Below are 26253 nucleotides of genomic sequence, written 5' to 3' on the forward strand. Positions count from 1 at the left end.
GCCTCCTGAGTAGCTGGGATTACAGGTGCCCACCACCACGCCTGGCTAATTTATTGTATTTTTAGTAGATACGGGGTTTCATCATGTTGGCCAGGCTCCAGGCTGGCCTCAAACTCCTGACCTCAGGTGATCCACCCGCCTCAGCCTCCTAAAGTGTTGGGATTATAGGCGTGAGCCACTGCGCCTGGCCTCATATTAATATTCTTAAAATAACCATTTTGAAAAGAAAATGAATAGTGACAGGCATCATCAATTTCTGGAGTATATATAAAGATTTAAGTAATATAGGTTTATATTAAATAGATTCAATAGTTGTTAATATTGGTTCTGTTGTAATCTGTAATAACATAAGTAACAGTGATTAACATTTAAGGGAAAAGATGTCATTTGGATCAGATGTTTACATTTACATACTAGTACTTTTTCTTAAATTGCATAGTTTCTTGATGATCAAAATTTAAAAAATTTTTCAGACATCAAGGATCTTTCCTAAAGAAGGATTTTATCCTTCTTTCAGTAACAACTGAGGTTTGTTATTTGGTTTACAAAAGGTTCATTGAAAATACACTCCTTGTTGGAATATAGTTTCTGCTCAGTGGATAGTTCTGTCTTTGGTTTTTAATGACCAGGTATGTTTTGAATGGTTTAATCAATCGTTCAAAGACTATATGTAGTATTAAAGTATATTTCATTAGATTGTCTTTGTGAGGTAAGTTTCTTAATTATATTCATATTTTCAGTTTGAACATTTGTAACATTCTGAATGTCATGGCAATGGGTTTTATTTGGAAATGTTGTGATATGTTATATATAAAACAATACCCTGTATAGACAAGAAATGTTATGTGTTTCCATTTTGTTGTTGTTGCTGTAAAAAGGTTTACATGTATTCATTATAATCTGCCAAGATTGGAAAGTAATGTGATACTACCTACCGGTTATCTGTATCTGGGTATGATTTTACCTATTCTGTTACATGGTTTTATAAAATGAATGAAATTTGAGCTCTTTCTTCAGTACATTGTTTCATTAACATATACGCATAAACACACACATCTGTGTAGATTTTTTTTAAGGGGTTGCTTGAGGCAAATTTGAAATTAAACTTAAGATTGGTATGTATTCCTATTTTATAGCAGGTATATTTTTAAAATAACATTTCCTGAAAATGTCTCTTATAATGATTTAGATTCTCTTTGCAGGGCCCAGCACTAGAAGATTTCAGTCATCTGCCACCAGAACAGAGACGTAAAAAACTACAGCAGCGCATTGATGAACTTAACAGAGAACTACAGAAAGAATCAGACCAAAAGTATTATTCCTTTAAGTTTTCTCTATCATTATTACTTATTTTAGGACCTACTTTGAGTGACACCCTTGAGTATGATATACAAAAGGTTTAAAAATCATATATACCAATTGAAATATCTTTTGAGAGAAAATTATACTCCTACCCTGGAAATTTTTATGGTTACCCTGTCATAGGTTAGAGAATTTCCTTGGTTGCAGATTTTTTATTGGATGCTAATAGTGTATATTTATGCCTTCATTAATTTGCATAAAATTTCTCAATGTTTTATTATCAAGAGTAGTTTCAGCAACACTAACCACCTCTTATACTTTGATACATTTTCATTTTGCTTTTATATATGAATTGATTTCATTAGCAACCTGAGGCTGTTTTGTATGTAGCAAAACATTTGGCAGACAGTGCTTAATTACTAACAGCTTCATATTTGTTCACACATAGGCTTACTTTTTTATTTCATTTTTATAAGAAGTGTCCTCTAGTTTAATTTTTTTAAATGGATATAGAAGAATTATTTATGATAATTAAAGTGTTATTACAGTGAATTGGTGACTTGCTAGATCTTCACTGAGGATAAAATTGGAGCTTAAATTGTAGCATGAGAGACTGAAGTTTTGATGTTAAGAATTAGTGTATCAGATGTCAAGTGGCGCTTAATCGTAATGAAATATTGCAATACTTTTGATTCTCATTCACAGTAGCTGTGTTCTGTAAAGTCACTGTGAACCCTGAATTATGGAATGTTGAAACATTGCTCTCCCATACAGGGTTAGGTTCTAGGTAGCCACTGATCACAATGTTTCCGTCAGCCGATTGACACACAACCCAAACACCTTATTTCATATGTGATGTTGATTTATTAACTTTGAATTTTTTCTGATAGCACTGTAACTCATGCTTGAACAAAGCTTATCTAAGACATGTATTTTCTCTGTAAGTAATAATATTACGTCCTTCTTTTGCTTAAGAACACTAGACAGCATTTCATTGCCATGCTTAGGGGCTATTTTAAACACCAAGATCAACAAAAAGCGCAAAAATGTGAGAAACATTGCACTAAATGAGTAGACTGCAAAAAGGATACATGTCCAGAATATGAGAATACAAGCAGAAAGGCCAGAGTATTACTGGTTTGACCTCAGCTTGGAACCTGAATGTTACCTCTGGTGACTCAAATTTTTCTCAGATATCTCCATGTCCAAAACAAGAATAAAGGCACAGAAATGTTAATGTTCTTGCCATGGCCTGGAATGAGTGCTAATCCAGAGAGACTTGGTTCAAAATTATGTGGAGCATAATAATAGAAGTTGAGGATGAAGAAGTATAGGACTTGTGAAAAATTCTGAGGGCTTTTCTGTGGAGTTCTGTAGGTATTACAGTCCCCAGTTACTGAGAGAAGGGGTAACATTATTAGCTCTGTGTGCTAAAAGATAATTGAAAGCTGTATGAAGCGTAAATAGTATAGGAAAGAGATTGGAGGTAGAAGACTTTAACAATCCAGGTGAGAGATGCTGAGGGCCTAAATTAAGCTATGGCCACGGGAATAGAAAGGAGGAATAGATAAAAGAATCATTTCAAAGCCAAAGTAGGTTGTATTTTTCTCCTGATTGAATACTGGAGAAGAGAAAACATGGAGGAAGCTTAAAAAAAAAAAAAAAAAGGCGGCTTACCACTATAGATTTAATTGCAACAATAAGAAAAAAGTTTAGGGCAAAGATAAATATTTTGTTTATGTTGATTTTTGAAATGTGAAAAGTCTGTATTGGAAGTGTCCAGTTGAGTTTAGAAATATGAATCTAGAATTCAGGAGAGAAAGAGGTCTGAAGAGATGCATTTGAAAATCATCTGAACATAGATGATATTAAAACAATTAAGAGATCTTCCTCAAACAAGACCGTAGGAAGAGACGAGAATTTTATGTAATACACATTTAAAGGTTGAACAAAGAAGGAGAAAGAAGCCAGTGAGGGAGATTGTGAGAAAGCAGAGGTGAGAAAGAGGAAAAAGAAAATGTACCCTCTAGGAAGTCATGAAGGAAAAGAATATTGAGGAGTGTTAGTCAATAGTGTCAGATGTTAGAGTCAAGGACAGCTAATTGAGGCATAACCGATTGTGATATGATTAGAGAATAGGAAGTAGGTTGAGAGGAGTTGGCAAATGACTGACTTTGGGTGGGGGCAAGTTAAAGCTGCCATTCCTATTTCTAGCAGAGGTGAGTGGGAGGACAATGATGATGTATGAGCTAAGGAACACTGTGGAATAGTGTGGCTGAGTTGGAATATAATGAATTTGATTTGGGACATGATGAGCTGAAGAATGTTATTCCAGCCCTTGATTTTGTGTGTGTGTGTGTGTGTTTGTACATATACATCTAAATAAAATTCCTTGTTTAGAAAGCAGAAAATAAGAAATGATTGTATTTTTGGTATTCTAATTGTCTTGATAAATTACTGACTCTATATATATTATCACCTGACTCTATATATGTTATCACCTGACTCTATATATGTTATCACCTTTATGCAAATTGTCTTTAATCAGGTCGTGTTAGACAAACTTTAAAAGATATGACTCTACTTAAGATTAAGCTGCGTACGAGTCCCCAGAGTCAAATAAAACTCTTTTATCTGGAAGCATATGAAGTTAATATTTCATTCTGTGGTTTCCTTCTCTTTTTTAGAGATGCACTCAACAAAATGAAAGATGTATATGAGAAGAATCCACAAATGGGGGATCCAGGGAGTTTGCAGCCTAAATTAGCAGAGACCATGAATAACATTGACCGCCTACGAATGGAAATTCATAAGAATGAGGTAGAGTTGTTATTCAGCAATTGTCAAGATAAATTATTTTTATAAACTTCATTATGATAGATTTGTTTTTCTTAGAATTATCTTCAAATGTTTATATTTAATATTAGGGTTTATGATCTAAAAGTGTTATTGTGATGTGTGTTATTTAATCTCCTTGAAGTTTTTTATGTAGACCTTTATATAAAATTAAATATTTATACTGTTGTTTTGAATCAGCTATAAAGTTGATCATTTGACCAGTTTGGAATAAAGGTTTCACATCTCTAAGAATTAACATAATTATAAAAACTCAAACACATTTAAAATGTAGAAGTATAACTTAATGAGCTTTTAAACGTATTTATTGAGCTCAGTTGTTTGCTTATTTTTTCCTAAGGCGTGGCTCTCTGAAGTTGAAGGCAAAACAGGTGGGAGAGGAGACAGAAGACATAGCAGTGACATAAATCATCTTGTAACACAGGGACGAGAAAGGTCATTTTTTGTATTTTATTTGTATTTCTTCTCCCCAAAGTTTTCTCACCCTTTTATCCTAAACTTTATACAATTCGTTTTTTTCTTCCAAATTTAACAAGTTCAGCTTTTAATAACCTCAGTCTTTTGAACCTAAGTAATTTTCCTTAGTGACAATTACAGATGAAGTAGGAAAGTTCATCTTGCTATTCAATCCTAGTTTGTCATGCATCCAAACACAGAGCTAGGAACATAGAAAATTATTGGAGCTACAGTCTGAGGGCGTAGGCTCCTCAGGCGTTGGAAGGTTTCCTAAGGTTCAAGTGGAGTTAGGGTCGCTTATGCTAAAGAAAAATTTTGCTATCAAATAGCTCAGAGTTTTGTGAGGAAAAAAAATACTATTGTTAGTTTGGACCAGAGCTTCCAAAAGACACTTTGCTAAGTTTCTGTACCACTGTGACATTTCTTTCTTGATATATTATATCTTTTTTTCCAGAATAAAAGTCCACAAATTAGGATTCATCTTAGAGAAGAATGTGAGAGGCCTAGTAACAACTCTTAGTTTTCTACTTAATTATAGTGTAATCTGAGCAAGTTCATTTTTAATGCTCCCTGAATCTCAATTTCCTGAAGTATAAAATGGAGTTAAAATATCCACCCTTTAGGTTTGTTAGTATAAAAGTAAATAATGTACATAAAGCACCTAGTAGTAAATAGTGGTAATAATAGTATGACTTCTTGAAAGAGTACATATCTTTAATCTGTCAAGAGATACCCACAAATTACTGGTTTTTGTTATTAGGTAAAACTCAGATTAAAAGTATCTAATTTCTTTGGCATGTGTTATTTCTCTGGCTTCAGGCTTACTGAAGTACTGTTAAAATCTAATTCTGTAAAATTTTCCATTATTAAATCTAATTCAATCATTTGATTCTTCAGCAAAATTATTAACATTTTTCTCTGATTTAAAAAATTTTAAGAAAAATAAATTACGTTTGTATTACCTGCTTTTTTGGATTTTTTAAGTTACCAACTTCCCTGTTACCATAATTAGTTGGAAATTTACTTTATGTTTTATTTTAGTTGAGAATCTTCTAATTTTCAGTGACGGAATGAATACTCCACCCCTTCTGGCTTAAACCAAAAATGGACTTCATTGGCTGACTTTAGGGAGAGAGCTTGATCTAGGAGCGCAGATGTTATCCCCGGGACTTGATTTCTGTCCACCTCACAGCTGTGCTTTCTACTATGTTGGCTTAATTTTAAGGCTCCAAAGCTCTAAGCGAGTATTCCTGCAGGTTCGAGTCCAGTAGAAAAGGGACAGAGTGAGTTCTCTTCCAAGAGTCCCAAGCAAAAGTCTCGGTGCATTTCTTACATCTGATTAGGTTACAGGACTTCTTGTGAACTGGTCATGCAGATGCTTGCTCTGATGGCCATTCCAGATCCAGAATAGAAACAATTCAACCTGAAGCATGTGAACTAAACATGGGTCTGCGTGGGTCCCCTAAGGAATTTTAGGATGATAAACTTGGGATGATGGAAGACAAGTGTCTAGAACATTTTTCTGTTTTATCTCTAGACCTGGTGATAGTGAGATGTATTTACTGAATAATACTTTGTGCCTAGAATATTGTAATCTTGTAATTTTTTTATTTCAGGAAATTCTGCAAAGCAGCATTTTGTATTAGAAGTAATTTGTATACTCGACATTTGAAAAAAATAGGGCTTAAGTGGAAACTGTGTCATTAATATTTAATTTTTGGAATTGATCCTGAGGATATCAATTTATAAATAATCTATAGAATTCTCATGTTTATGATACTTGATCAGAGATAATTTTTTCTTTTACAGTCCTGAGGGAAGTTACACTGATGATGCAAACCAGGAAGTCCGTGGGCCACCCCAACAGCATGGTCACCACAGTGAGTTTGATGATGAATTTGAGGATGATGATCCCTTGCCTGCTATTGGACACTGCAAAGCTATCTACCCTTTTGATGGTATGATTTTCTTAATAATATTGTATTTGATAAAACTGGTTCTTTAAAAGTATTTACATCGAGTCACTCACTGTAGTGTCCTTATTTAAGTAATACACGTTGTCAGAAAATTATCCCATTTCTTTAGTATGCATACTTTTGTTTTAACTGTATTATAAATGTAGATATTTTTCGTCCATACATGGAATTAAAAGGAAATTACCCACGTTACTAGCATCCTAATACAGATTATTAATTAATTATCAATTTTGGTCAGTGCAGAATTTTCACCAGAGTTCTTACTAATGTGTACATGTCCTAAACAAAGTTGAGACATCTTGAACATGTAGCCCAGCCCGGGAAGCGGGATGCTAGTGGATGCCACTTCATGTTCTTCCTTGTAACTTACTAACATTAAGAGACAGGTACGAGGCATAGTTAGCTGAATGCCATCATCATATACTGAGTCTGTAGGCCACCTGTTTAGATGAAAGTGGGAAAGAATGTAGTAGCTACTGACTGTGCTATCTCTTACCCCATGAAAGTTGAAGAACAAACTCTGGAAGGGAAGTAAGGCACTGAGGCCCTCTCTTGCAGATTTTTAGTTCCTCTTTCTCTTGGACTCTGAAAAATACTCTCCCTCAACTAGCAGGAGAGCTGAGTAACACTTTCATAAAAAAACTGTTGTAAAATGGTGCTTGATTTAAGATCTTTCTCCCCACTTCGTGTTGGTTTAAAATTGAGCAAAGTCTCTAGTAACTTCTTATTAGAAAATAAATTTAAGACCTTGCAGCCAAGTGCAGTGAAGTGTGCCTATAGTCCCAGACACTTGGGAGGCTGTGGTGGGAGGATTGCTTGAGCCCGGGAGTTCGAATCCAGCCTGGGCAGTAAGACCCTATCTCTAAAACAAAACAAAACAAAATACTTGCTATAATGTAATCTAGAGAGTAGGGAATTAATTTAGCACATGTTAAATGATGACTCACTTGTGAAAATTGTTACTGCTAAGCAGGTTGGGGGTGGTTGGGGACAGAGAGTAAAAGAGTTGTGTATGGCCGTTCTGTTTCTACCACCTCTAGAGTCAAACCTGTATTTTTCTCTGCTCTCCCTTCAAACGGTATTTTTTCCTTCTTTCTTCCCACTCTTTTGCTCTCTAGTTACTATTTTCCTAGTCCATACCTAATGAATTGTTTTAGATAGTAAGACACTAAAATTTGGGTAAAGAGTTGGAATAGTGACATAGGAATTAGAATACTCTGTCAACTCATGTAATGTCACTGTGGCTCAGTTACCTCCATCTGTTACATGGGGGTGATGTTATCCAGCCCTGCAGGCTTATTATGCAGCTCAAATGGGAGAATGAATATGAAAGTGCTGGGTAAGCCACAAAGCACAATAGCGATGTTGCTAATGAGAGTCAGTAGTTCCAGATACATTGAAATCTAATAGGATTTCATTGTATTTTGTGTGTTGTATTTGTAACTTAAAAAAAAAAATTATCACATTGCTTAAATTATGCTTGTGAAAACTCTCATCTAGGACATAATGAAGGTACTCTAGCAATGAAAGAAGGTGAAGTTCTCTACATTATAGAGGAGGACAAAGGTGACGGATGGACAAGAGCTCGGAGACAGAACGGTGAAGAAGGCTACGTTCCCACGTCATACATAGATGTAACTCTAGAGAAAAACAGTAAAGGTGCAGTAACTTATATCTAAACTAACCAGGCACCTTTGTGCCGTGTGTGACATAGGAAGAGTAACATAAAATGAAAACACATTCAACAGGTTGAAAAAAATAAGAAAACTTAAAGGGCATCCAAGATTAATTGTTCACTATGTGAGCTGAGTGTAGGCTTGATCTTGTGAATATTACCACAAGAAACATTTTGTGGCACTTTACTGTTTGAGTAATGTTGGTGTGAAGCTTAATTGATGCCTTTTGCTTTATGTCCTGCTTAAGTCTGTGTGAAGGATTTGTGTTTTTCTGCCTTACAAATAGAATTTGACTTATTGGGCAGGAATTCATGGATAGTAATGCTCTCTGCCCCCTTTACTTCAGAAAACACAGTGACTCTAGTGAATTTGAATAAGTGAAACTGCTCTGAAATGCCATGGAAAGCCGACTCCCCAAAGAGTGGTTTCTTCTAGGAGTTTGAGTTTGTAGCTACAGTTTTCAAGAAGAAAAATAGTAGTTGGAAATTTGGTAAAATAATAAAATCATTTTCATTTTCTTCCCTTTTCTTAACTTTGGTTTCCTAAAGGAAGAAAATAAACACATAGCACATAATCTATTTAAATAGATTTAAAGAGAGTTGCAAAATAAATCTCCTGGTCTAGCTCTTAGGTGAATAAAAGAGATTTTGTTTGAGACCTCAAAATATTTTGAGGTTAACTGGTAATTTTCAGTAATTTACAGGCTTCCTTCCAAACTAATCTTATACTTTGTATGTTTCATCTTGAAAATATCTTTTGGGAAATACCACTTTAGTGATTATTTAGCATTTAGCAGTTACACAGGAAAATACATAGTTATATAGAAAAATACACATTTGAAGATAGAGGAAATGTTGAATGGAGGGAAAGTTTTGACAGATTTTAATTTTAAAGGAGAAACTTTTTGACTGTCTGGGTTAAAGGAAGATATGTATACCACCCTTTAGGGCATTTTGTTATTTCAGCTGAATCATTAGTTATTAGGATAGATAAATTTTTCCAGTTAATTTCAGCAAGCATTGTTGGAAACACTGTGCAGTCAAGGATTGTGCAGTGCTGGTTATGTGATCACACCCTGAGTCAGTGGTGTGGGGAAGTAAAGTGAAGAAGCAGTAAGATTGGTTTTTAATTTTGCCTATGTTTTAAATTCTCCTGGTGTTTTCAGTAGCTGACTGTAAAATGATTAGAGACATTTGGGACAGGCACTTTAAACTGAACACCCATTTTGGTTTTACCAAAGGTCTTCAGTAATTGTTCTTTTCTTTTTCCTCCTGGACTGCAGGTTCCTGAAGAGGGTTTCTGAGGAAATGGGCAAGATGTTGAAGGAGGTTACATGCAGCTGCTTTTGGGGGGAGGGTATTAGAGTTGTCAGGCTCAAAGAGAGTGAGAGAAGCAAGTTGCATGAGTGCATGTAGACATGATTATTTTTTACTAACTTCATTAGCATTTCCATACATTGTTTTTAAAAATCATACCAACCCTTAAGTTCCTAGTTCACAGTTACTCCCACAAAAGAAAAAGCCAACAATAGTGTACCATTTTTCTATTTATTTTATTGCTGTCTAATCAATAAAGAATGCAGAGCTGTCAAAAAATGTGTCTTACATTAGCGTCCCAACAGGATTGTCTCCCTCCCAGCTCTGTTTTAATTGGCTTTTAGACCCACTATCTGTCAGATCCTTGCCATCTGTCAGTGTCTGCCTGTGCCACCTCCGTGCTTGCTTAACATCCTGTTGCATGTCTAGAGTGACTGAGCTAGATTTTTCAGGCATGTCTTTAGATTCCCTTGTTCTTGTCAAAGCCTTTGTTTTGTTTTACATTTGTAGTGCAAATCACTTTGTCAAACATCTCCAGCACTAATGTTTCCATCCTAGTATTTGTGCACACTGCTATAACTTCCCCACTGCAAACATTCCAGTTTTGGCATTACGAAGAAGTAGCCTGTGAACCTGAAGTATTTATGATAAGAAAAAGAAAACATCTCTGCTGTAGCCTACAGCCCAGTTGAAAGAACTCTTTGAAACGTGATACATCTTCAGCACCTCAGTCTGGGAAGAATCTATAGTCAGCACTGAAATCCTGGCATAATAAACACAGAAGATACTCACCACCTCAAGACAAAGGACTGTTGTCAAAAGTCAGCTGCTTCCATTCAAATGCTGCCTTAAACTAGAGTGCCTAAATCTGTTGATTGCCAACACTACCACTACAGTATCCCACAAAGGGCTTTATGTGTCAGCTCAGTGCGACCTCCTTTAACTCAGCAGCACTGCTGCAGCTACCGATGTAGCCTCGGTAGGTGGCTGTTAGAGCTCTACCATATACAGTGGTGCATCTTCAAATTTATGCATCAAACTAAAGACATGTCCAAGTCCATTTTACTTTCCTCAGTGTTTTTATGAGAAGTTTTATGGACCTCCCCCAATTGTCTTTTTATTTGGGGTTATGACGATCATGTTTGATAATTACAATGATAGTCTGTTTCCACGTGATGCTTTTGTTTGAACCTGATAAAATTTAGTGAAACTTTGTAATGATCTATGTGCACTTTTACTTGTAAAATGGAATTTCTGTATGTTTATACTTGTAAATAGGATTGTTGTTAGTGCTCCTGTTGCTCATGGTGTCCTGCCTCGCATTTGTGATTCTGTTAATGACTTGTATCTTAACTAATTTCTTAGTGGTGTTGTAATAGGGAGATGGGGCAGGTGGGGGGTTATTTGTACCACTGAATCTTCATTAATTTGGTTCTTTACTGTTTTGAGGGGAGAAAGAACGTGAAATAGTTTGTGTATTATTGAATTTTAAGCAATATTTTAGAAGCTGTGTGACTGCTTTAATAACTTTTTCCCAGTGTTATTTGAATCATACTACCAGTTATACTAAAGCTGAATGACAATTGTGTGAAAGTTACTGCCTTCATAATATCAAGTCACCACTGTTACACAGCTGACATATAGTGTATTACCTTTGCAGCTAGTAAACTATAAAGTTTAGATATTGAATCTCGTTACAGGGTTATTTATATAATGTGACATTATTCAGTACTGACAGACTACGTGAAGTAGTTTTAAAATCTAGTGCTATTTTTATTTTAAAGGTTAGCAATGAGGAGGAAATGTGATCAGGCTGTGTTTGTCTTCTGTACAAAGCCTGAAGTGCTTATGGTTTTTTGGCTAACAGCCACAGAGGGCAAAGTTTAAGACTATCTTGTAAGGACTAACTGTTCTTTTCAAGCTACTGTTTGTTTTTCTAAAAGCAGGATTTGCTTCCGTAGGAGGCAAGTTCCTTGACGTGGAATAGTGCAACCTGTATATGGGTTATTATAATAGGAAAGACATTTGTACTTGCACAGTTTAAATCATTCTTAAATTTTGAACATGTGAATTGTCCCAAAAAATCTTTAATTTTTTGGTAATTTTTACTCTTTTTGTGCACATGTTGATTTCTTAATGATAAATCCTTCATTTAAAGATAGTGTTCTCTGTTGAGAATATTTTCATGGAATAAAACAATCTTTTCATGGCCTGTTAAGGTGTTTAGTGTGTGATCTTTCATTGCTCTGTGAACCAGAGATGTGATGATTTTGTTCTTGAATGTGCCAAGTCTCAGGTAATACAGAGTAGATGACAAATTCTGTAAGTGGGACAACTGTTTTTTTTTTGCAAAGCAGTTTTGGAAATTTTATTCTAATTTTGGTTTCTCTAAGCTTTCCTAAGGGGAAAAAAAAAGTTCACTGTCTCTTTAGAGTGAATTTAAATTGCTTGCAATAATTTGGATTTATCTTTCTTCTCCAGTAGCTGTGTTGCATAGACTTTCCTTTTACACCATCTATCCACTGCATCCATAAGAACTTTCCCTGTACCTCATAGCCCAGTCTAGCCACTACACGCTGGACAGCATTTCCTGTGCTCTGGCTTGACTCCTGATCAGTTACAACACCCAAGTCTTCTGGCATTTCAAAGCATGGGAAGAACATTTGCCATAATTAGTGACACATTATCTGTAACTTCAGAAAGTCTAATTTCAGAAGATTCACCTTTTAAAAAATGGAAATGTGAAACTATGACTGCAAACTTTTAGAAACTCAGAAAAGGGAATAAAATTCAGGGTAGATGCTGAACAATGAGAGGCTGTGATTGTTGAGATGAAAATTCAGAGATCAGTCCCAAGTTTGGAAGTAGGAACGCACAAAACAAAATAGTAGGAAAATAGTGTCAATTGTTAAAGCTTCAGATGGACAGACGTTTGGGGTGGGGAGCTTAAAACAATGAAAAAGGCTTTTATTATCGAAACTAAGATCAGGGAAATCATATCCTATTTGTGAGGAGAAGATAACGTCCTTATAACAATAACAACAAATGAAAAGGTTCTCCAGGCTCATTGAAAAGGATTTTATCTTGAAGAAAGAATGGATTGTAAGTAAAAACTGAAATGCTAAGGACCAGAAATTTTGCCTTTTTTTTTTTTTTTTTTTAAATATTTGCATTAAATACTTACCAGTTGAGCATCCTTAATCCCCAAATCCAGAATTTTCCAGTCAGCATTTCCTTTGAGCATCATGTCAGTGCTCAAAAAGTTTCAGATTTTGGAGTTTTGAATTTGGGATACTCAACTTTGTATTAGCTTAGGTTTAAAAATAAAATGCTTAAGAAACAACTTATTTCTATGAGTTCCTATACCTAGGATCAATGTATTCCTGAGGATAGTCACTGTCAGGAATTAGGGAAACTACAGAAAACATTAAGAGGCACCAAAAGATTGGGGAATTGGCAAACATACATTTTGAAGAGTAAATTCTGAGAAGTTGGACAACCACCCTTGAAAGTATTAAATAATGTTAGCTTTTAGGGGACAGTGTATTGGGCAACTGACTGAGGTTCCTAAGAATGAGCCATTTCAAAATAGCCTCATTTCTTTCTTTTGATACAAATGGGGGAATTCTAAGACACAATTCGTGTCTTGCTTTCAACACAATCTCAGTTTGACAAGATTTTTCACTTGTTTTCTGTGAGTTATAACAGCACTGTTAGGGAGAATGCTCGACGACCTGATTTGGTAAACCCAGAAGCTCCACCCTGAGGAGTTTATATGTATATGTATGTTATGAACCATTATAAGATAAATGTATCACCCAGTTTAACAAATAGAATATTACCATGTGGGTGCAGTGGAAGCACTGTCTGAGTGTGGAGTGAGACAGATAAAAACTACAAGTTTCCAATTCTGGCAAACCAAGATCAGCAATCCCCAACCATCTTACTCCCTCTCACCCTTTTCTCCATTCTCTTCTATGGCTGAGGGCTCCTGCCACTGGCTCTTGGCATATAGCCAGCACCCAGATGGTGCTGTGCTGATGTAGGAGGTGAGATGAGGGTAGGAGGTGAGATGGCGATCTATTGCCTGTCCCCTCTCTTCAGGTGCCAGACAGTGGTTAGTAAACTAATGACAGCGATCAGTTGAATGGGGGAAGTCACTGGAAGAGTTTGCAGTTCCTTGTGTCAAATCACAGGGGCATCATTTACCTGGTGACAGCCATATCAAACAGATTATACTAACCCATTTGTTTAAACAACTTGAAAATTATTAGTGATTGATAAATGGTTTGTGCTATTTCTATCACTTGATAAAGTTTTATGTAGTTTAAAGAAAAATGATTTGTACACTGATATATTTATGAATTTAGTAATATCCCATTTATCAAATATTTTAAATATTCCATTGTATCTTGAGACTTGTCTTTTTCACTCAACATCATTTCTAAGATTTATCCTTGTTTATGCATAATTTTATTGTGTATAGTATTTCATTATAAAAGTATACACAATTTATCCATCCTCTTGTTGATGGACATTTGGGCTATTAGTTTTGCTAGTAAAAATATACTGCTTATGTGTATCTATGTACATGTTTACTGATTTAAGAGTTTCTCTAAAATCTGTACCGAGGAGTAGAATTGCTGGGTCATCGTTATAGTTTTCATTAAAATTTTAGATTCAAGGGGCACATGTTCAGGCTTATTACGTGGATTTATTGTGTGCTGCTCAGCTTTGGACTTCTAATGATCCTTTTGCTCAAATAGTGAACATAGTAACCAATAGGTATTTTTTCAAGCCTTTCTCCCCTCTCTCGCTCCCCGCTTTTTGGATCCCCAGTGTCTATTACTTCCATCTTTATGTACATGTTTACCTAATGTTTTGCTCCCACTTAAAAGTGAGGACATGCAGTAGTATTTGGTTTTCTGTTTCTGCATTAATTTGCTTAGGATAATGGGCTCCAGCTGCATCCATGTTATTACAAAGAATATTTCATCTTTTCCATGGTTGTGTAGTAATCCATGGTGTGTATGTACCACATTTTTTTTCTTTTTTCTCTTTTTTTTTTTTTTTTGAGATGGAGTTTTGCTGTTGTCACCCAGCTGGAGTGCAGTGGCATAATCTCGGCTCACTGTAACCTCCGCCTCCCGGGTTCAAGTCATTCTCCTGCTTCTGCCTCCTGAGTAGCTAGGATTACAGGTGCGCGCCATCACACCCAGCTGATTTTTGTACTTTTAGTAGAGACAGGGTTTCACCATGTTGGCCAGGCTGGTTTCAAACTCCTGACCTCAGGCCACCCGCCTCAGCCTCCCAAAGTGCTGGGATTACAGGCATGAGCCACTGTGCCTGCCCACCACATTTTCTTTATCCAGTCAACCACTAATGGGCACCTGGGTTGATTGTATGTCTTTGCTGTTGTGAATAGTGCTGTGATAAATACACGAGTGCAGATGTCTTTTTGGTAGAATGATTTCTTTTCCTTTGGGTATATACCCAGTAATGCAATTGCTGGGTTAAATGGTATAATTCTAGTTTCAGTTCTTGGAGAAATCTCCAAACTGCTTTCCACAGGGGCTGAACTAATTTGCATTTCCACCAATAGTGTATAAGCATTCCCTTTTTTTCACAAACTTGCCAACATCTTTTTTTTTTTTTCCACTTTTCAGTAGCCATTCTGACTGGTGTGAGCTGATATTGTGGTTTTCATTTGCATCTCTCTGCTGACTAATGATAGAAGTTTTTCATGTTTGTTGGCTGCTCGTGTGTCTTCTGAGAAGTGTCTGTTCATGTCTGTTGCCCACTTTTTAATGTAGTTATTTTCTTGCTGATTTAAGTTCCTTACAGATTCTGGATATTAGTCCTTGGTCAGATGTGTAGTGTGCAAATATTTGCTCCCATTCTGTAGGTTGTCTGTTTAATCTGGTGATAGTTTCTTTTGCTGTGCAGAAGCTCTTTGGTTTAGTTGGGTCTCAGTTGTCAACTTTTGTTCTTGTTGCATTTGCTTTAGAGGATGTAGTCATAAATTCTTTGCCTAGGCCAATATTTAGAAGAGTATTTTCTAGGTTTTCTTCTAGGCTTTTTATAGCTTGAGGTCTTTCAGTTAAGTCTTTAATTCATCTTAATTTTTGTGTATTGTGAGAAGTAGGTGTCCAGCTTCATTCTTCTACATATGGTTAGTTTTCCCAGGACCATTTATTGAATAGGGTATACTTTCCCTATTATTTATTTTGTCAACTTTGTTGAAGATCAATTGGTTGTAAGTGTGCAGCAGCTTTATTTCAGGGGTCCTTACTCTGTTCCAGTGGTCTATTGTGTCTATTTTTGTACCAGTACCATGCTGGTTTGGTTACTGTAGCCTTGTGTTATAGTTTGAAGTCAGGTAATGTGATACCTTCCACTTTATTCTTTTTGCTTCGTTCCGTATGAATTTTAGAATAATTTTTTCTAATTTTGTCAAAAGGGACATTTGTAATTTGATAGGAATAGTGTTGAATCTATATATTGCTTTGGGCAATATTGACATTTGAATGATATTGATTCTTCCAATGCATGAACACTGATTGATTTTCCATTTGTTTGTGTCACTTATGATTTCTTTCAGCAGTATTTCAGCAGTCCTAGTTTTGTTTTGTTTTTTGTTTTGTTTTTTGGTGACTATTGTAAATGAGATTATATTCTTGATTTGGTTCTCAGCTTGAATGTTACTGGTATATAGAAACGCTTCTGATTGTTGTACACTGATTTTGCATCTTGAGACTTTGCTTAAGTCATTTATGAGGTCTAGGAGTCTTGGTGGAATCTTTAGGGTTTTCTAGGTACAGAATCATATCATCAACACAGAGGAAATATGACTTCCCTTTTTCCTACTTGGGTGCCTTTTATTTCTTTCTCTTGCCTGACTGCTCTGGCTAGGACTTCCTTAATTTTCAGTTTTAAAATATAATGCCACATTTTCCTCCCAAAGTTATTGTAATATTTTTACACTCCTACAGGCATTGTATAAGGGTTATTCGTGTTCCATATCCTGGCCAGCACTTAGGAGTCAGACTTTAATTTTTGTCAGTTAAAGGATATAAAAGAGCATTTCATTGTAGGCTTCAATTGTTGCCCTGATTATTGATGTTGTGCATCTTCGTGTTTACTGTGTTTCCCCTTCTTATAAAAACCCTGTTTTCATCCTTTTTTTGGGGGGGGGCGGGTCAATTGTCTTTTTATATTTATTCATGGAAGCTCTTTACATATTAAGGATGCTAATTGTGTTATCTCTTACTGTGTAACACAGCTGGCTGATTTTGGCTCAGGGTTTCTCATGAGGTCACAGTCCAACTGCTGGCTGAGGTTGTAGTCACCTCAAGGCTTTGACTGGGGCTGGAGAGTCCACTTCCAAGATTATCCTTGCTGGCTGTTGGCCAGAGGCTACAGTTCCTTGCCATGAGGACCTCTCCATAGGGATACTCACAAGGTGGCATCTTGCTTTCCCCAGAGTGAGTGATCCAAGACTCAAGACAGAAGCTACAGTCTTCTCATAACCTATCTCAGATGCAACATACCATTACTTCTGCCCTGTGTGCTTGGTTGCACAAAGCCTGGTATAATGTGGGAAGGGACAACACAGAGTGTGAGCACCAGAAGGCAGAGAACATTGGGGGCCATCTTGGAGGCTGCCTACTATACTAATCTGTTGTCCGTTTTATGTGTTGCCAATATTTCTGATTTTTCAGGTTCTCTATGTTGTCTTTTGAATGGAAGTTCTTTTTAATGCAGATTGTTATTTTATAATTAATGCTTTTTCTAACTTAAGAAATACTTGATTCAAAGTAAAATATATTTTATTCTAAAAGTATTATGATTTTGCCTTTCACATGTAGGTTCTTAACTCATCCAAATTTTATTTTTGTGTATGATAAGAGGTAAGAGACCATTTTCCCCCTTTCATTTGCTTAACCAATTGTTCAAGAATTAAAGTCATCCTTTCCCTTGCTGATCAACAGTATCACTCTGTCATGTTAAATTTCTGATGATACCTTAATTACTGTAGCTTAATTATGAGCTTTCATATCTGGTAGGCACCACCAACCTGTGACCACTGTAAATCAATTTCTTGGTTTTGGATTTTGTAATTTTTATTCCAGACCTGTATGAGGACAGGCGTGTGGTTGCAGATCTTCACTGAAGATTATAGTCATTATAATTATTTTCTTCCTGGAGCTATATGTGAAGACAGTCATGTTTCCTGGCAACCTCCCTTTGCTGGCAGATGAATGTTTTCTATTCCATTAACAGGGACCCTTTAAGGAGTCCTGCTTAATGGAGGCATTTTAAGTTCCCCCAAGACAGACACTCTCATTCATTGAGCTGACGTTACTCTTTGCCTCTAGGTCTGTCCCGGCTCCTAAGTTCTCATAAGGAATTGATTCAAATTTGCTGTACCTTTTTCAGGTGCGGCGGGGGGAGAAGTTTGTTCCTTGGGGATTTCTATCAAGGTTGATCATACACTAAAAGGTATGTTTATTAAAATGTATTCAGGATTTAGTTATGGTGAGAGGGCTAAGAGCATCTGAACCACCATATTGCCAGAAGGAGAAATGTGCTTTGGTTTGTTTCAACAAAAAATAACATATTATGGCACCTTTAAAAAAAATGTGGCACATTTTTAAAAACCATCACAGGGCGATAGTTAAGTTACAGTGTAACTTCTGTCACCAATAAATCATAGTTTTTAAAGGCTATTTAACATCGTGGAGAAATTTTCACAGCCAGTTTAAGACGAATATAAAAGTTGGTATGGTCCTAATACTATTTAAAAGAGAAGGAAAAACAGATTATTAAATGTTTGACAGTTGGTGGCAGAGTGACAGGATATGTTAAAGTCTTACATTCCAAATTCTGTACAATAGGGAAAGTTGAGAGGGATATTGATAAACTAGAAAGAAAGTAGAAAGTATCCCCTTTGCAAAATGAGAAACCTAGAAAGCCAACCTAGGAAACGCATTGTTGTACTTATCAGCTAGAGGAAAAGGTAACAGTTGATGACTCTGAAATATGTGAAGAGATGTTCTATTCATAACATCTGGGTGCCCAGTTTGTACAGGCTGCTGCGCTGCACATGGAATTTAACGAGGCAAACTTGGCCTAACTACACCTGCTAGCAAGTACCACAGCTTGAGTGTGAACCCAGGTCCTGTGCAGCTGTTTCCACCTTGTGTCACTATCACTCTGTCTCCTAATCCAGGAACATTAAATTTTTCACACCACTTTCATTCATTTTGGTTCACCATCAGGATATGGTGCCTAGGGAAGAGCATGCCTGAGGTGGCTAAGAGGTAGAATTATTGTACCAAGATGAATTGTTTAATATGAAAGAGACTGGATACAACTGTTTCACAAAAAGATATATTTTCATTCGGGAGTATTTACATTTTTCATATTTGTTTAAAGAATATCATATAACTGATACCTTCTGAAATGGTTCATGCTTTTAAACTCTTCTATTTACACTTATCTGACATGGAATTAAAACTAAAATGGTCAAATACCATGATAATAGAAAGCAACCAGCCAACATAGCTAGGTCTTCTCTTAAATTTGCTGATCAACATTAGCAGTAGTTATCTTAATAATAAATTATTCATTTAAAAATCAGTAGTAATTTTAGACAATTCATAAATAAGTGTGCTCTGTGCAATTTACACGTTTAATATCCTGTGGATACTAAAAGCTTGTATATTGTCAGATTTGCACATTATTACTTTATCAAATAGTAAGCTTTCCCAAAGATGAAGCTGAGGAAACTTGAAAAGATATTCTAAAGGTTCTCTGGAGAGTTATCAAAGCTCTGCCTGCTTTACAGGAGGAGGTTCCAATTTGCGTGAGAGGGCAGTTAAAATCTGGTTGAATTTCTCGTATCTCTCTGTCTGATTGACTTGTGCGCCTTTGCTGCCCCATAGCAATCGCATTTGAAATTCAGTCTTGCAGATTTCATTCATTTCTTCATCTGGTTGAAAACCTAATCAAAACAAAACAAACAAAGTTACTTCAGTTCTGTCTAAGTAGACTGAAAGCTTGCTTAAAGTAGAATCAAAATGAACTTCTTCTCTCTCTCAGAACTTTAAAAAATGTCCCCAAAGAAAAATATAGGATCTATTCTGTATAAGGGAGAGCAGAGTCCCACCCTGCAGAACCTGAGCACCTTCAGAGAAGAAATAACAGGTAAACTCATTAAAAAACAATAGAGTGAAATTGGTTTGTACAAACCACTGTGGGAAGTAGTGCTGTGGGAAGGAGGGTTCATGGTACCTAGGAGTTTGTTATTTGTTTTTACCAACTTTACTGATGTACAGTTTACATGTCATATGATTCACCTATTTTTGGCTGTGCAGTTTGATTTATGACGGTAAGTCTATATAAACCATCACTACCAGTCTTAGAACATTTACATCACCTTAGTACCTCTTTGCTGTCAATTCCTGTTCCTACTGCAGACCTCAGTCAACCACTGATCTGCTTTCTGTTGCTACTGTTTTGCCTTTTCTAGGAATTTGGGATAAATGGAATCATCCACTATGGACTTTTGAATGTGTGACTTCTTTCACTTAGCATGATGTTTTTGAGATTATTCCATATGTTGCATGTTAATAATTCATTTTCACTGATCAGTATTCAGTTTTATGGACATGCCATATTTTGTTTATCCATTCACCAATTGATGACATTTGGATTGTTTCAATTTTCTGGCTGCTATGAGTAACTGATTGTGAACATTTGTGTACAAATCCTGTGTGGACATGTGTTTTCATTTCTCTAGGAAAGGAATTATTGGGTCATATGATAAGTATATGTTAACTTTTTTTTTTTTTTTGAGACGGAGTTTTGTTGCCCAGGCTGAAGTGCAATGGCATGATCACAGCTCACTGCAACCTTTGCCTCCTGGGTTCAAACGATTCTCCTGCCTCTCAGCCTCCCGAATAGCTGGGATTACAGGCATGTGCCACCATGCCCGGCTAATTTTGTATTTTTAGTAGAGACAGGGTTTCTCCATGTTGGTCAGGCTGGTCTTGAACTCCCGACCTCAGGTTATCTGGCCACCTTGGCCTCCCAAAGTGCTGGGATTACAGGCATGAGCCACCATGCGCAGCCAAGAAATCTTTACATAGCTTAAGGGCACAAAGAATTTCTCCTATGTTTTCTTAGAGAAGGCTGTACTTTAGCCCTTACATTTTGGGTCTATGATCCATTTTGGAATACTGTGTATGGTATGAGGTAAGGATCGAGATTCACTTTTTTGCATGTGGATATCTGATAGTTCCAGCACCATTTGTAGACGGATCATACTTTATCCAGTGAATTATTTTGGCACCTTTGATGAAAATCATAGGTGTGGGTTTATTTCTTAACTCTACTCCATTTAAGAGAGGATCTGGTCTACTTAAGGCCAAAGATGTTCAGGCAACTCTATTAAAGAGGAAGCAGCCTCTAGCCAAAGAGGCATGTGGTTCTCATCCTTTATTATTGCTGGGATAGTTTGTTCTGTCATTAAATATACCTGCCATCTAGATCACAGGATCTTGGTGGTAGAAAGGACAACAGGAATATTTTCTTCCTGATGATGCCAGAATATCCTTGGTGGATAACCAACCAAAGGCCAGATGGCAACTTTTTTTTTTTTTTTTTTGAGACCAGGCTGGATGGAGTACAGTGGCATAATCTCAGCTCACTGAAATTAAGAATTGAGGAGAATTGCTTGATTCTCCTGCCTCAGCCTCTTAAGTATTCCTTCTCAAAATTCCACGGCTAATTTTTGTATTTTTAACAGAGACAGGGTTTCGCCATGTTGGCCAGGCTGGCCCCTAAGTCCTGACCTCAGGTGATCTGCCTGCCTCAGCCTCCCAAAGTGCTGGGAATACAGGCGTGAGCCACCGTGCCTGGCCCCCAGATGGTGACTTCTGTTCATTCAGTTAACATGCTTGAGCCCCTCCCCCATTCACCTGGTCTGGTCTATGCTGATGAGCAGATCTCTGCCTTTCCTGGGTTCACTGTCACTTACAGCAATGAGAACTTGCTATGTAAATCTACATTAGGATCAACTGAAAAATTCCATCAGCGACCTTTAAAGTGATTTAGAGCTGTAGAACAGCTTATGGCACACTTTTCTAAAAACACACCCTGCTGATGTACTGGCTTATGCAACATCCATGGTAATGTATTCATTGGCTTTGTCTAAGTAGGCACCCTGATATTTGTTGACTTGTGTGTTTTTATTGTTTGAGTAACATACAGCCAATCCTGGAGAACTTTTTGAGGAAGAAAATGAAACATGTATGTGGTACTTATAACCAAAGCAGACGGTGCAAACGACTGAGTCCCACATTCTGGTTCTGAGGCAGCTCCCTTTTAGAATTAAATGAATGGAGTCTCCTGCCCCCATGTAGTTCTTAACCTTGTGAATCAAACTATGAGTCCTTGAAGAATTTTTAAAAATTATACATAATGGAAAATAGTCATCCCCGATGACTGCCTTGGCAAAGCCCTCCTTGTTGAATGGTCTTTCTGCCATCAAACCTTCAGCCCTCCAGCCTTCCTCCACACAGACACCAGAGTAATTTACTTTAAAACAGAAATCTGACCATGTTGCACCCTTCCATGGTTAAACCCTTCACGGGCTGTTCTTCAGCCGTGGTCCTATGTGGAAGGCCCTTCCCAGCTGCACCTCCCTCTGTAGCCTACTTGGCCATTCCTTAGGTCATACTTTGTACAAATCTAAACCCAAGTACTTGTGGATCCCAGGTTTCACCAAGCTCTCTCAGTGGCTTTGCTTGGATTGTGCCGTCTGAGTGGAATTCCCAGCCTGCTTGCTGGTAACTACTTTTGTCCTTTAACAATCAATGCCGTGTTTTCTGGGAAGCTGTCACCAGGTGCTTCCTCTTTCCTAGCATCTCTGACCAAATCAGTCCCTTCCCCTAAGTGCTCCCACAGTACACACTGCACTTATCGCTGCATGCTGGGATACCTGCTTACATTCCTCAGGACATCCAGTTAGCATGGTGCCGCGCACATGCCGCATCTGTGATAAATGCCGGCCGTGCTGACTGAGGAGGCTGCTCTCTGTCACCATAGCACTTATAAGAAAGCTACGTTTACACATTGTAGAAGTGCCCCACACTTTCCAGGATGTGTCTGATGATAAAAGCAGGGGAGCTCACTTCACAGGAATGCAGATAAATGAGGTCTGAATAAAACTCCACCTCATCTTGGCACATCACCTTTTCTAATCTCACCTATTAGACGTACTATTAATAAGTGGTAGGCAAGTTGGCCAATTCTTCCTCTGTTGCCCAGCACCCAGGCTGGAGTGCAGTGGCGCAATCTCAGCTCACTGCAACCTCCACCTCCCGGGTTCAAGTGATTCTCCTGCCTCAGCCTCCTGGGTTGCTAGGATTACAGGCATGCACCACCACGCCCAGCTAATTTTTGTATTTCTAGCAGAGACAAGGTTTCATCATTTGGGCCAAGCTGGTCGTGAACTCCTGACTTCAAGTGATCCACCTGCCTCAGCCTCCCAGAGTACTGGGATTACAGGCCTGAACCACCGTGCCCGGCCCCAATTCTTTCTTAACCCCTTCTCTCTGTTTATTCTATACCATTGAACAAAAGGAACAGTTCAAGAAGAAAGGAGAAACAGGGCACTTGAGTCATTCTGGAATTAAGAAGAAGTAATAACCAGCCATATGGGAAATGGAAGTCCATTCTTTAATCCTTCCTCTTTAGTCTTTTTCTAAGTGAAGTCAGCCATGCTCTTCCATTCCTTCATTTCAATTACTCATACAGTGTTAGAGAAAAGCTTACAAAAACCACCTCTCACCTGCTAGGATCCTCTCAGCATTCATCTGGTAGCTGTCCGTGGCCTCGGCCATCAATCGTGCTGTTGCCAAATGGTTCAGCATGATTTCACAGCTCTGGTCATTTTTTTCCCACATGTCGGTTCCTTCAAAAGTGACAGCCTGGCGCTCCATTAAGGTCACAAGGGGCATCAGCAGTGGGACTGATACATTATTTGGGGGAACACATGTGGACTCTGAAGAATAAGGAGTAGAGTTTTCCATATCAGATGTTTTCCAAAGTTAAGCACAGAATGAGGTGACTCAGCCCTTGTCTTGTTATAGCAACTGCAGCCTTCTACAAGCAAATGCTGTCATCTGATAAAAGCCCTGATGAGCCATCCACAGTGCTGCAGATAACTCAGGGCCTCATAACATGCCCTGTGTACTTGTACTCCACTCCCCAGCAGGGTAGCCCCATGCTTGCTCTGCCCACGTGCTCACCTCTGCCTTCATGCAGGATTTTGCTGAAGGGCTTCAGCTGTTTCTCATAGAGAATGGCAGTCTGGGTGTACTGGTGCCGCAGAGCAGTCCACGTCTTTTCTAACCTTGTGATCTGGAAGAAACGTAGTGTTTTGGAAAAGGTTCTTTTTAAAATTACCTTTTTGTGGCTGGGCATGGTGGCTCATGCCTGTAATCCCAGCACTTTGGAAGGCTGAGGCGGGTGGATCACTTGAGGTCAGGAGTTCAAGACCAGTCTGGCCAACATGGTGAAACCCTGTCTCTACTCAAAACACAAAAATTAGCCAGGCATGGTGGCATGTGCCTGTATTCCCAGCTACTCGGGAGGTTGAGGCGGGAGAATCACTTGAACCCGGGAGGTGAAGGTTGCAATGAGCCAAGATCGTGCCACTGCACTCCACCCTAGGTGACAGAGTGAGACCCCATCTCAAAAAAAATAAAAAGAAATAAAATTACCTTTTTGCTTAAATTTTGGAACAGGTGATAGATACACATGGTAAAAATGTCAAAGTGGCTGAAAGCAGGATAGAGAGGAAAAGTAATCCCCCATCCTCCCCATCTGCATTGCTGTTAGCCCATCCCAGAGACGACAACTTTCTTCAACTGCTTGTGCGTGTGCGCTTCACATACACCTGGCCTGCTGGCCAGTCCACTGTCAAAATTCAAGGCAGTATTGGATGAGACGAAATAAACACGATGCAAAGTAAAGCGCCTGAATGAAAAATTATAACTCTTGCTATAATAGAAATCAGCATTATTAGGAAAATATGGAAGAATTGATAAGTTGCTTATTTTAAATATTGATCCTAGAAAATTCCATTGTACCTGAAGAATTCTGAAAGCTCTTGAAATAAAACTGGAATTGACCTCCCCAAAATTCCTGTCTATATGCACACCCCTTTTAAAAATAAATACATGCATATTATACTATATAAACCACATCTATTCCTTGCCTCAAAAGCATTCAGTATAAGTACATATAGAACAGCCTTATTTTGTTAAATTTCTGCATAATAGTCCACTGTATGGAGAGCTATAGTTTAACTAGTCTCTTAAAGAGTTTTATGACTTTTTTTCTTTGAGACAGGGTCTCACTCTGTTGCCCAGGCTGGGGTGCAGTGGTGCAATCATAGCTCACTGTAGCCTCAACCTCCCAGGCCCAGTGATCCTCCCACCTCAGCCTCCTGAGTAGCTGGGACAACAGGCATGAGACACCACGCCTGCTACTCATTTCTTTTCTTCTGCAGGTAACTCAGGGCCTAATTTTCTTCTGGAACAATTTAGTCAGCAGCAGCATATTACCACTGACTCTGACTGTCCTGAGATAAATGGTCCCCAAGTCATACCCTAAAACCAGCAAGGCTGTGTTAAGTTTTCTACATGAAACAAGTCCAGGGCATTAGTATTTAGGGAATAAGAGCCAACTTTGTGTCAAATATTTGAAGAATTTCATTTAATCTTCACAGTGCCCTTTAAGACAAGTATTTTGGCTTCGTTTTACAGATCAGAAAACAGAAGCGGTTAGGTAACTGCCCAAGGCTTCCCAGCTGGTATGTGGTAGAGCTGAGATTCATTTACTTGGCCTTGAAGAGCTCCTGTATCCAAAAGGAAGGTGAGTAGGCTCAGCACCAGCAGATGTGCTGTGAAGAAAAGGCTGTGGCTGGCCTTCCTCCTGCTGCCCACCATGCTGCCCTTCCTTCTGTAGACCCCTGCTGCCTACCCACTCCCTGAGGCACTGCCTTTCTGAAAGAAGCCTCTAGGTCTGGGCTAGGCCCGTCTCCTGGACGTACGCTCTTGATACTAGAAGCTGAGAAGGTGGCACATGTGGCTATAGTGTAAGGGCTGGGTTGGATGGTAACATGCAAAGTAATGTGACTCTTTTTTTGGGTTTTCCCTGGGTATGCCACTTCCCCCTAGGCCATTGAATGCTCCAGAGGACTGTGTCCTGTCACTGCTGATGTGCTCCAGAAGAGAAAGGCTGACACTGTTAAAAGGCAGGGAGCCACCTACAAAGCATGGTAATGTGGCTGGGGACAAGTCCCTAACCGCTGAGTTTGATGTCATGGATGGCAACCATGCGGTCCCACAAAACATCCCCTTTACCAGTCTCAGGGGAAGCTCTGGGCTGGAGCTTTACCCACAGCCTGGCCTGTCAGCTCTGCTGTCAAAATTCTAGGCAGTTTTAGATGACAGGAAATAAACATAATACACATTAAAATACCTGAATGAAAAAATGATAACCCCTGTTACAGCAGAAATAGGTATATTACGAAAATCTGGCAGAACTTATGGACTGCTTATTTCAAATACCAATCCTACAAAATTCCAGTCTACC

At 38.0% G+C, this 26253-nt stretch overlaps 2 protein-coding genes across 6 annotated transcripts in view; one reads left to right on the forward strand and one right to left on the reverse strand.

Moving 5' to 3' along the window:
* FNBP1L (formin binding protein 1-like) overlaps positions 1–11800 on the forward strand; it is a 49531-nt gene extending 37731 nt beyond the window's left edge. For both annotated transcript variants that reach the window (XM_011940005.1, XM_011940006.1), the window contains 6 exons: positions 1203–1312; positions 3990–4122; positions 4499–4593; positions 6424–6572; positions 8091–8249; positions 9549–11800. In XM_011940005.1, the coding sequence (XP_011795395.1) occupies positions 1203–1312; positions 3990–4122; positions 4499–4593; positions 6424–6572; positions 8091–8249; positions 9549–9556 (654 nt within the window). In that variant the 3' untranslated portion in view covers positions 9557–11800. The remainder of the gene's footprint in view (positions 1–1202; positions 1313–3989; positions 4123–4498; positions 4594–6423; positions 6573–8090; positions 8250–9548) is intronic.
* A 7159-nt stretch (positions 11801–18959) lies between these two features.
* BCAR3 (breast cancer anti-estrogen resistance 3) overlaps positions 18960–26253 on the reverse strand; it is a 281941-nt gene continuing 274647 nt past the window's right edge. For all 4 annotated transcript variants that reach the window (XM_011940002.1, XM_011940001.1, XM_011940003.1 and 1 more), the window contains 3 exons: positions 23901–24012; positions 23441–23653; positions 18960–19588 (listed from right to left, as the gene is read on the reverse strand). In XM_011940002.1, coding sequence (XP_011795392.1) covers positions 19410–19588; positions 23441–23653; positions 23901–24012 — 504 coding nt within the window. In that variant the 3' untranslated portion in view covers positions 18960–19409. The remainder of the gene's footprint in view (positions 19589–23440; positions 23654–23900; positions 24013–26253) is intronic.

Source organism: Colobus angolensis, unplaced genomic scaffold (assembly GCF_000951035.1).
Source record: "Colobus angolensis palliatus isolate OR3802 unplaced genomic scaffold, Cang.pa_1.0 Scaffold186, whole genome shotgun sequence".
Lineage (NCBI taxonomy): Eukaryota > Metazoa > Chordata > Mammalia > Primates > Cercopithecidae > Colobus > Colobus angolensis.